Source organism: Malania oleifera, chromosome 3, assembly GCF_029873635.1.
Source record: "Malania oleifera isolate guangnan ecotype guangnan chromosome 3, ASM2987363v1, whole genome shotgun sequence".
Lineage (NCBI taxonomy): Eukaryota > Viridiplantae > Streptophyta > Magnoliopsida > Santalales > Ximeniaceae > Malania > Malania oleifera.
The window spans coordinates 98,797,453-98,809,669 of NC_080419.1; the positions used below are offsets into that span (position 1 = coordinate 98,797,453).

Here is a 12,217-nt window from a genome sequence, read left to right on the forward strand (position 1 = left end):
CAAATAACTATTATAGCAATGCAGTCTAGTCTTGCAAACTATAAGCATTGAGACACAGTCACTCTAATTACATAGATGCCATTTTCCACTCCTAATTAATAGCTAACTATATTCTTTCCTATAATTACTTAAATTTTGTATTTCATTGGGTTAAAACTAAGTGAATCTTTTCAGAGAGCCATGAAGTTAAGAAAAACAAAACTTATATTTCAATTTTAGTTTATTTAAATAGGATTAGTCTTATGCATTAAATGATCTCCTATTTATACACATTTCTACTCTCCCACAAAGGCATTGCACTTACCTTGGGTAGTCATCAATTACAAAACTTCTTTTAGCTTCAATTTCAGTTCAAGATAGTGCAAAATTCTTGATTTTAATTATTTTCTGAAAAATCACTATGTAAATTATTTTATTTAATATTTTATTATTTTATAAAATATTCAATTTTCACTAAACATTTACTTATAGAAAAATAATTTTCTAGTATTTGACCATAATTACCATTGGCTAATGATTATTTATTATTCTGTGTGTGCTAGAGAATAATGTTAGAGACATACACAAAAATAAATTTTAAATTTAAATTTAATTAATTAATTAATTTTATAAAATAAATGAAGATGTATCTAATGAATAGCATATATATTTAATACAATTAAAACTTTTTATTACATAATGTAGCTATATGTTTGTGGTCATGTAAATTAATGAATAATCAAGTGTACGTAGCCCTAGTTTAGCCTTATTCTTTTATAACAAGATGTTTTTATGCTTAAATTGTTATATATGATTTGATACTAACAATTGTAACTAATAACACTCTACACAAGTCAATTTCTTTTGCCCTAATAAAAATCCTCTTTTCTTCTAGCCAAGAGGAAGCAAAGAAAGAAAATTCTATGTTCTACCACAATCTTTGAGCACTGATGGATCAACCAACTCAATTGTTAATGAGTGTCAAATGATCTAAAACCTTGTTTTAAAGCAATTACATTATTTGAGATGTTAAATGCATCCAATTTTACCTCAATAAAGAAGACAATAAATATGAACTAGAAACTAAACAAACTCAAATGCAATTAATGTAATGAAAAAATGAAAACGAACTTAAATTTAAAAGAGGTGAACTCAAATTAATTAAACAATATCAAACTCTTTTTAAAGCATCATTAATTCTCTTTCTTCTTCCAAAGTCAACATTATTTCTAGCTTATAGTGCAACAATGGAAATAAACATCATTTTTTTTCTTATACAATTGATTATACTATCCTTTCTCTCTCTCTCTCTCTCACTTAGTTCAAAGAACACATTTATGTTATTACTTTATAATATGTTATAAGGACATTTTAAACTCTTGGTGTTATTATATTGATGACTATAAAACCTTCAAAATTAGAACCCCACTTTTTCATCAAGTTCTAATTAAAGAGAGTGCATCATTTAGATGCTTCGCCTTGATGTCAAAGTACTCTTTCACCATTATTGATCGATATCGAGGATGTTTCTCCCTTGAATTTGTAAGCATGGGGAGGGGAAAGACATTGGAAGTCAAAGGCAGGCTATAGAAGTAGGCCATTGATACCCGATGTTGTGTCCGGTTCACAACTGCACGATGAAGAACACTCAAGAATCTACCATTAGAAAGAATATGGAGGATGTCGCCAACATTGACAATGAGTGCACCAGCAACAGGCGACACCGTTAACCACCCAACCCCATCATGATAGAGTTGGAGACCACTACCATGGCTCTGGTATATTATGGTGAAAAGGGAGGTGTCAGTGTGGGGTGCAAGTCCCATGGCATGTTTCGGGTCTGGACAAGAAGGGTAAGAGTTGAGCTGAAGAGCGAGAGTGCAGGAAGTGTCACACAACCAATTAATGTCTTCTTTGGATATCTTTAACCAATCAAGAATTAAAACCAAGATCTGCTTGGCTAGCTTCTTCATCTTCTTCTGATGATCCTCCATTACTCGACTGCAAACATAGAACAAAAATCACATCACTTTAAAGTGAAAAATGGGGGGAATTTAAAAAAAAAAAAAAATCTAAGATGATTGATAATAACTTTTTTTGGTTCTTGTTAATAACAAAGTTCTACACTTACCTCCTAAAAGTATCACACTTTTACTTACCCATTATTTTGTGCATATTGTACTATTTTTATGGTACAACTATATAAAATAGTGGGTAACTAAAATTGTAATGTTTGGTTGGTAAGTTTAGCACTACCCTTTACTAATTGACACATTGTAAGTTAGATTTATTATTTTACATAACAATTTATTTCATGAGCAAAGAGTGATCAAGTTAGGGTTCTAGGTCGCTATTAGCTCATATATGTTTCATGCAAGAGAAATAAAATCTAAGACAAGTTAGAGGGGCTTCTCAACCCTTGCACATAGGATAGAACTTACCAATTCCCTCTCATCAAACTCAAGATAAAAAAAAAAAAAAAAAACCCAATGTATAAAACCAAAGAAAAAAGAAAATTTCATCCATAAATTCTCCTTCTCTTACCTTAATCTGGAAATAAGTGCACCCTTAGAAAATTTGTGTTATAGTACTAGACTATATTTGAAATATTAAAATATAGCTCATTCAATGCATTTTACCAAATAATAATAATAATAAAGTTGTTTATGTATCAACATCATAAAATGTTTGGTTTCATGGTATATCTATTGACATTTGACAAAGTATTTTTATTTATTATAACGTGATGTCTACAGAGCAATAAATTAATTAATTTCAACATGAAAGATTTAGCTTCCATCCAAACTCATCCAGTAAACTCTCTCATTAATTTTTCAGAAAAGAGAACATGGCTACATCAAGTTGCCAATACACACAATTAGAATAGTACTCAAGTAAGAAGGGTTGCATAAAATATGAGAAGTATTTTGTCACATGCAGTGCTCTCTCTCTCTCTCTCTATATATATAGGCACACAGAGAGAGCATATCAAGGAGCCTCAATATCTCAGCATAGATCACAGAGGAGATATAAAGCCTTCATGTTAGCCTTAATCAAAGTTCCAATATTAATTCAATTGGTTGACCTTGATTGGCTCTTGTTGATTAGATTGTTTGAATATATACATATATATATATATATATATATAGAGAGAGAGAGAGAGAGAGAGAGAGAGAGAGAGAGAGTGAGAGAAATATGAGGTCGTGCTTGGCTTGGCCCCCCACTCCCATTTAGTAATCCACCGTTTCTCTCAATCATTCATAGACACAGACCATAAATATATTAATAGCAATATACTCACATAAAGGTATGATTAGCTAGAAGGAGCTGCCTATCTAAGCACCAAATGACATGGGTCTCGCCGAATATAAGATATGCATCAAAAAAGCAACTTAGATAGTGGTACAATTCTCTTTATTTAATTTATTAATTAGAAACATAAAGATATATTTTCCTCAATATATCAACAAAGCTACCACTGTTGATGAGGCAATAACAAAACAACACCCAAGGGAAACAGTCTAAGAACCAAAAAGCAAAATGAAAATTATATTTAGACTACCCATCGGGTCAGCATCAATATAATAACAACAACAACAATAAGTCTTAAGTCTCATTAGATGGAGTCTATTACACGAATCCTTTCCTGTCAATTTATTCAATCAAAAACATTTTCTTCCTCTAACTTAAGACCCATTAAATCCTAACTCACTAACTCATTCCATATTATTTTAGGTGACCTACCAGTACCCTTTTCGATACCAAATATAAACTAAGTCACTCCTCCTTACAGGTATACTATTTAGACCTGTGTTGTTTTAAGTAAACGTGTATCAACCTAATTAAAAGTAGATTGTTCAATTTTTTAGTAGTCAGAAATTGATGTTTACCTACTTGGGTCGTACAAATATTATTTTTCAAAGCAAAAATAGAAACAACAAACAATACAGCAATCCTGAAAGATCAAAATTAAGGAAACCTAATATACCCCAACAAACAGTGGTGGAGTCAAAATGCATTTTTCTCCATAGAGGACAGAGTAGATCATGTGGCTAAATAGATATATGAAATTTACTAACGTGCCTACAATTTTCTTGGGGCGAGGGAGGGATATTAAGATTAAAATATCTTAAATTTTGAAGGGTCAAATTAAATTTTTGTTATAACTATTAAAAAAAAACTAATTGAAATTGAATTTTTTTATGCTAGGGGAGTCATTGCCACCCCCTCCCCCTCTCTTTGCCGTTTGCCTTCACAGATACCCAATGAACCCATTTAATTGAAGGAAAGAAACACAAAACCCTAGTCAGACGTAAGAATAGAATAGCCAAACGAAGAAAAAAAAACTGTTTGACTTAATAATTCAATGTTAATAGATTTAACAAACAAGCATAAAGCATTAGTTAATTTAAATTTTGACTTTAAAAAATGAAGCAGAAAATTTTCATATGCATATCAAATTAATGTGTGTGTGTGTGTCCATTCCTCTAACTAGAACTAATTAAATAACTGGTTGTTTAATATTTAATGCAATGTCATATAGGACAGAGTGGAAGAAATTTTACAGAACTAAAAATAAAGGAGGACCAATTCCATGTAAAATTAATTGGTGTTAAATGTCATTCATTTTTCATCTCGCTTTTTACTGGATCAATTACATGGCAAGTTGGATAACAATTGCTCTTTGATTTTTCTCCTCAAAACAAAGCAAAAAAATTACCAAATATATATGTAGTCATTTCATTCACTTAAAACATATTTGATGACAAAAAAAATTAATCAGTGTTATACATATAAACATATACTTCCTATAAAATCAGCCTCTCATGAGATTTGGAAGAATGTATAATTGCCGAACTCCATTAGTACCATGTTTGCAAGTTTGAGATTTGGACCTTAATTAGATTTGAATTTGTATGAACTTGAATAATATGTAATACCATTTACAAAATCGTATTGAATTTTACTAAATTCACACAAATCCAAATAAAATACATAAAATCCTTAATTACTCCCAAGCATAACCTAAATATTATGACCTCAAATTAATCATGTTATGCTGATTTACTCAATTTCAATGATAGATTTGCCAAGTGAATTTTCAAAATAATAATATTAATAATAATAAAAATAAATAATAACAATAATAAATTTTACCAAATGACTTCTCGGCATTAGAATTATGTGCAAATGCATGTTTTCTAGCTGCAACTAGGAAGAGCTAGCTATGTTGATGGTTTAGGAAAAATATGTCCTTGTGCAGGACTCTAAATTATTAATGTTTAATTAAATTTGAAATCAAACTATGAAATGGGTCAGTACTCAGTAGAAAGATCATTTAATTGGGGTGCAAATCAAATCCTAGGGTTGGACTACCTTAAGTAGCCCCAGAAAATTAAATGAGAATTGCAAGCCGCCTAAAGTTGCTTCCAGCAAACCCTAAGTTTAGACTAATTTCAAGCACCCAGAAAAAATTATTTTAAAGGAACAAAAGAACTGCAAGCTGCCCCATAGCTGCTTCCAACGAAAACCTTAAAAACCATAAAAAATCATGCTGCAGGAAGCAGAGAAATCTAATAGCTAGAATGCGTACGTGCATGGAAGTGCATGCATGGAAGCAATTAAGTACCAAAACCGCTCATAGTCATCTGGCCAGAGTTCCCTGGCATGGTCAACCGGCGAACCCATGATGGTGAAACCTTCATGCCACATCAACTTAGAGAAGAAGTTCGATATCTTGGGGATGCCGTAGCCTGTGGAGCCTCCCGGCAAGCGCAAAGCCTTCATTTTCTGCCGAGTCGGGAGACAGAAGAGCCTCCGTGCCTCAGCCTCCACGTCCTTCAGCAGGCGCAAGGGAACGCCGTGGTTCGTGACTTGGAACGCGCCCCACTGCTCGCACGCACGGCCGATGACCTCTGCGACATTCGGATCGCTGAGATCAACGGTGGGTATTCCCCGTTGTTTCTCAGACCAGTCCCCAGTCGGCGCGTCATCAGATTTCGGCCACGCATGGGAGTCGGGCACCGCCAGGATGGGTTTGTCGAAGTCTAGGGGGATGTCGGTGTGGGCTTCTGAAAGGAAGCTGCTACTCATAGCTAAGCTGTCTTAGAGAGGGAAAGATCAAGGAGAGTGAAGATTAGGGTTATGATAAAATGCTTGCCAGTTAATCTCTGAACACATACACACACATATATATAGATGTGCGACTAGAGATTTTAATTAACGATGGTTTATTTAAATTAACAAAGAGGGTTGATCAAGGATAATTGGGCGTATTGGAAATCAAGCAGTGTGTTTTTGGGAGATGGTTATTGTTTTGGTTTGGGCGCGGGGGGGTTTTAAAAATTAAGGGAAGGGGACAAAAGAAGACAAAACAAACAAGGACTCAAAATGCACCTTTCATGTTTCATGATAAGGAGGTGTGACTTTTTTTTCTTTCTTTTGCTTTTTGGAGACGACAGTGACCTTACTTTTGTCTTCTAGGGGGAAATTTTGGAGGGCACCTGCTCGGGGGCATAAGACTTTCATATGCTTTCCTAGCTAGCTAGCTCCAATAATTACCCATATGTGGACCAAATTAATACAAACCAAACTTAATTAGGGTTAGGGTTGCCCGTACCCAATTCAGTAATATATTATATCTAAATATATATACACAACGTGGCCATAGTAAAGGAGATTAATGTTGAACAAGCTCATGTATAGTTAATTGATTTTTGCAATAGACAATACATTACTTTTTTTTATTTTATTGGGTGTGATATGATCTGAATCTGTGTCATTTGGATTAATTAATCATGTTGAGAATAAAGACCAGCTAGCAATAAGAATGGAGACTGCCGACAAAACGTATAAGGGTTCAAAGCTGACCCAAAAATTGCAAGTGAAAAATTTTCTGCCTGGACACATATATGACTAGCTACCCTTGACCCTCGAGGGATGCTGTCTAGGCCTTGGAAGAGAGCTACTAGGGTTGGGTTGGGTTGGGTTGGGAAATATACAAGTTTGACAGACATCCTTTTTGTGAGTGTAGGTGGCAGCTTAATTGGTTGACCGTATATGGGCTCATGAACCACAAAATTTCCACTGCAAATGGAAATAGGTATAGGGTGGACCCCATAGAAACATTGTCACTCCCTACCTACTTAAAAAGATAAGGAAATGAAGGCAACCTTGAATGAGGATCGCTTTTCTCTGAACAGATAGATAAAGGTTAGGCACTTAATAATCTAATATTAAGCGAATCAGTTCATGTTTTTTAACCTCTAAATCGGTGTTGAAATTCTTCTAACCAAACTAGCATTTACCCCCTTTTGGATTCCATCAGCACATGTCATTTACATATTTTGATATATTTGCTCCCTAAAAAGCCCAAATTTTGCCTATATTCTCCTCTCAAAGGAAGGCAATCGTGCGCCATCAAGAACACAGGTTGTAAAGTGAGAAAATGATTTGGTTTCTTGTGATTTTTAATAGTTTTTAGTCAAATAATGAAGGATAACCCCTTCTACAAAAAATCATGGACTCGGGCACCCCACCCTCTCTCTCTCTCTCTTGTGTGACAAAATCAATTCTATATATACATCCTTCACACTTCATCTATCCTTTATTAATTTTACCCCCACACTTGACATTGAGCTACATTCTATTTCCAAAATAATCTTTTTTTTTAATAAACTTTGTTTTGCTTCTTAGAAAGAAATTACGCCAAATTTGGTTTTTCCCTAACTAGATCTATTCATGCTTGACTCTCTCTCTCTCTCTCTCTCTCTCTCGTTTGCCCCTCCCCCACCCCATCCAATCCCCCATTTTTTCATGAACTTCTCCTCTTTAAAAATAAAAGTTCGACATAGCACCTTTGGTAAATAAATATTTTTAAATTTTAAAAAGATATTAGCTTTTAACCTTTGAAAAACTTTAAAAAGTTGAAGAATTAGCACTTTTAAAAGTTAAAGGCATTTTTTTTTTCCAATTGATTATCATATTCCATGGTATCCTTGTTTCTTTTTTTCTTTTACATTATAAAATTACCTACGCATTCTTTATCCTGCTCTTGGCATATTCATTTTAGTCATTTTAAACATTTGAGAAACCTTACAATCTTTCTACCGAAAGAGATCAACTCTCATTTTTCCCTATTAACTCCTTTTCCATATAAGTATGTCTCATCTATAATTCTCTCTTCGGTTGTTGTCGTCAGGTTCAAAGATAATTCTTAAGGTGAGTTTGCCCCTAACAACCATATTTTGCATAAACTTTTCAGCTTAAAATTTAAAAATTGGGCTTAACATCTTTGATAATTAATGTTTTCAATTTTTATTTAAACATATTCTTTTTTATTTAATACTAACAATTTATGTATGCGCATATTCATTTTAATCATTTTAAATGCAAGAAACCTTAGTTCTTTTACCGAGCAGGACCAATTTTCTTTCCCTAATAATTCATTTTCCATACAAGGCTCAAATAATTTTTACAATAACCTTAAATCAAGATCATCTTTATTCCTTTTCACTGGCCACAAAAAAGCCAAACTCAAACCTTTAAAAGAGATGATTTTCTTTTCCTAATGGCGTCTCCTTTCCTTTCTGGAGAAGAACCCAATTTTAATGCGAAGAAAGTCCTGTGACTAATAATTAGTCCTACGCCAGGTTTGTTGCTTGGCTTCTTCCTAGTTACAATTGTTTTCATGTCAAAAAGAATGAATTCTAAACACGAATAATTTCTTCAATTGTCAAAATTGACATTTCATTTTATTTCCCCTCCTCAATGTTCAATATATAAATGGCTTTCTTGAGTGATGAGTCAAAAATCTCAATCACCCACTCTTTGAAATCTCTTGTTATATAAGGTTTTCTTTTTCAATTTTTACAAATTAGACCTTTTCTCTTGAAATTTGTATTTGATTAAGTTATTTTGGTTATTTCTTTCAAGATTTTTTATGGTACAATAATAGAAAAAAAAAAAATGAAAAACGAAGATCTCACTAAACTAACACCATAAGCATCAGTTTAAGAAAGTTCGGAATCATGGAAGAGAAGAGTTTCATATAATTAAGAAAGCTTCCTACTTAAGACTTCTAATTTAACTGAGAAATCGACACAATCGTTATCCTTCCCGATACACATGACGAACAAGGCAAATCTGATGCCACTGTACGAGGGACTGAATATTAATAATTAAGATTGAAGGATGGTGCATCGCATCCTCTTTCTAAACTAGCCGAAGAACTCGAGAATAAAAGACCAAGATCCCTTTACTCTCAAGACGCATCTACTACGCGAAGATATTAAAATATACAAACATTATGTATGCATTAGTAAACTAATTGGCTTTCCCTATCACAACCTGCAACATCACATATGCACAAGGATGCCAAAATTTTCTTTCCCAATTTCATCAAGATAATCCCAAAAGATCAGGACTGCTCCCCGGTAGGACCAATCCATCTGGGTCATTTTGGATGGTTTGCGTGTGTGATGCTGTCTTGGGACCCTCTGTTTTGTGTGATCAACTAATTAATTAATAAATTCTTTCATGTCAAAAAATCATAAAGGCAGGTCCCAAATATACCCAATCCAACAGATGAACCAAAAGTCAGCCTAGAATCCTCATAATTTCAATCAGATTCTCTGTTTTTAAGGGTCAACAAAATTTTCAACAATGTTCTTAAATTTCAAATTGCACTCTGAATTGAATTGAATTTTTGCACAACTTGATCCCAAAATCATATGCAACCTACATAATAATGCTGACAGAGTCCCTACTTAAGGAACACCATGTCTCCAAATCTGCACACAACCACACGCTATCAAAGCAATCTCAGCATTCATTTGCTAAGGAAGACAAGAAAGATTTCTTGATCCATTCCCTACACCATTCCAGTCCAAAACCCAGATTAGGATCAATAAGAATATGCTCTCTTAAGTGGAGAGCACTCATTGAATTGGTCCCCAGAAGTTTGAATGCATCTATTCAACTTCATTAAATTATATCTGAGTAACAATCCAAGCATGGATATGTGCCCCAATAAGCATAGGTCGTGTGTTCCAAGCCCACATAAGCTAGAACACGAGATGGTTAGCAACTTCGTGAATATTTCAAGATTACCTAGAATGTGGCATAGAAGGTTTGTCTTACACCTCAAGGCTTTTGGTTAGCAGATATTTCAAGATTCCAAGAATGTGATGTTGACAGCATCACATTTTAGTGTTTGTTTTGGCACCAAAAGTGGCGTGGTGGCAGTAACACGTTGCATCAGAATCATGTAGAGTAAACCAAATAAAAATGTGAAATAGAAATCTCATTTCCCTGGAAAGTCAGTCCATGGGACACCTTAAAATTCGCAAAGCAAATGAAATGTTAAAAAAATGATTGAAACTGGACTCAGGTGCCCCAATTTTTTGCCTGGCTATAAGGTAACTACACATGCCCATGGTCCATGGAGACCAATCTCATCCAAAGGAGAATAAAGACAGCCCACATTAGCAATAAAATGAAGTCATAATCTGCTCAAGATATTGATAGAACAAAAATAACAGAACTATGCAATTCCCATGGGGCATACAAGGCCTGCCCTTGCCAGCTTCTGTGTCAATGCAAAATGTTGTTTCAAATTTGCCCCTCATGTAGGAACCAAAGTGAATATTTATAAATATGTATGATACCAAAGAGAGAGAGAGAGAGAGAGAGAGAGAGATCTATTAGAGGGGCAATAATTTTGCAATTTCATTTTGTTGTAGAAAACCAATGACCCAAGACTTGACTTTGCTGAACTGTGAATTTGAAGCACTTAATCCAATGAGGAGAGATATAGAGTACCACACAAGCATCAAATACCTCAAGCTTCAGAACTACAAGGATTTCTGAAAACAAGAGAGTAGCTCAATATCCTAGTACGGAGGCGCCTGCCCGGGATCTCTTGATATTCCATGAACTGAATCCATTCATTTCGTTTCCCAAACATAACTCACTCCTTCCAACCCTTGTAGGTTTGGTAACATAAGCAGATCTGACTAGCCAAAATTTTGATCGATGATCTTTGTAACCAACACCCCACTTTTTTGAAAAAGAGGCATCCAACCCTTCACCTAGGGAAAGAAGAGTGTTCTTATCTTTCAAAAATGAAATGATAAGAATTACTGTTCAGCAAGATGAGATGTTCATGAGAATTACTGTTAGCCAAAATCCAGGAGAGCATTTTAAAGCTTCAAACTATAAATTATGATATTCTGTAAGGTAGCAATTATATCTCGATGATTGACATTCAAATGCCTCTACATTCCAGGAAACAAAATCATGGAATGGAAGAGACAAAGTTATCTTTCAAGAAAAGTAAAAATGCAATTAAAAGAAACAAGAAACTGAGCAAGTTTTGATCTGATTGATAAACAGACAGCATGATTCCATCTCTCTATAGACAATGTCAGGTAAGAGGGAAAACCCTCAAAAGATGAACTGACAAATGAAAAACAGAATCGAAGCTAAAAAAATCAGAGAAAAAACTAACTTTTCCAAAAAAGGATAACACTCTGCCAGACTCTTTTAACATCATACCTATCTTTTCTCTTCAGTAACAGGTTCTCTTGCCTGCGCTGGGGTTCTGGAATCTCTAGTTACAGCACCACTGCGATGGCCTAGAATGAATAACCACAATCAATATCAGTAAAATCAAATTGGGAATTTGGCAAAAATCCTTGAATTGTTGCACTCTCACAAGCAAAGGAAACAAATATGATGCAATAAACTACAAACAAGCCCATTCAGGTAAAACAAAGTTTCAGGTTTAAGAATTCATCTCCCACTTCATGCCAAGCACCTCTAAGCACAACAGAGTGCAAAAGAGATCATAGAGTACATAACGGAGGCTGAGTTGAGGAGATACCAGCAGGTGCTGTAATTCGATCACCAGGACCAGTCCCAGGACCAGAATTACCAGTGACAGTGAACCTCCCACGAAATTCCTGCGAGTATGCATTACTGGTCATGGCCAATTCGTTTTCTCCATTGGGCAGATAACTTTCATTGACTGGCTTTGCAGAAGGCTTTGGTGAATACGTTGTTGACCAAGATCCTCCATTTGACCCAGCTAAGGCCATAATTACATCTGCCTGGAAAAGAAAGCAAACCCCTGGTCATATATGCTAAGAATGTGCAATGGATTCAGCTTTGAATTATCCAGCATAAAAAATACATCATAAATTGATAAAAATCACCAGAAAACAAGATGCAAAATACC

The 12,217-nt window shown here is 34.5% G+C and overlaps 2 protein-coding genes across 5 annotated transcripts in view; both read right to left on the bottom strand.

Moving 5' to 3' along the window:
* Positions 1 to 1,415: 1,415 nt before the first annotated feature.
* LOC131151448 (gibberellin 3-beta-dioxygenase 1-like) lies at positions 1,416 to 6,072 on the bottom strand. Its single transcript, XM_058102694.1, has 2 exons — positions 5,609 to 6,072; positions 1,416 to 1,980 (listed from the first exon to the last, which is right to left on the bottom strand). The coding sequence occupies exons 1-2, from the start codon at positions 6,070 to 6,072 to the stop codon at positions 1,416 to 1,418; spliced, it is 1,029 nt and encodes a 342-aa protein (XP_057958677.1).
* Positions 6,073 to 10,475: 4,403 nt separating this feature from the next.
* LOC131151899 (protein TIFY 8) overlaps positions 10,476 to 12,217 on the bottom strand; it is a 29,309-nt gene continuing 27,567 nt past the window's right edge. Inside the window, exons 5-8 of one of the 4 annotated variants that reach the window (XR_009135796.1) lie at positions 11,864 to 12,089; positions 11,536 to 11,615; positions 10,704 to 11,120; positions 10,476 to 10,602 (exon numbers count right to left, since the gene is read on the bottom strand). Coding sequence is in view for 2 of the 4 variants with exons in the window: in XM_058103371.1 (XP_057959354.1) it covers positions 11,536 to 11,615; positions 11,864 to 12,089 (306 nt within the window). In the remaining 2 variants the exon portion in view is untranslated. Of the gene's footprint in view, positions 11,121 to 11,535; positions 11,616 to 11,863; positions 12,090 to 12,217 lie in introns of all 4 variants that reach the window. The other 3 variants (XR_009135795.1, XM_058103371.1, XM_058103372.1) reach the window with 3 other exon arrangements.

Coding starts and splice junctions, on each gene's coding strand:
- LOC131151448 (XM_058102694.1), bottom strand. CDS start 6,072: ATGAGTAGCAGCTTCCTTTCAGAAGCCCACACCGACATCCCCCTAGAC. Junction 1,981..5,608: donor GATGACTATGAGCGGTTTTG/GTACTTAATTGC, acceptor CTATGTTTGCAG/TCGAGTAATGGAGGATCATC.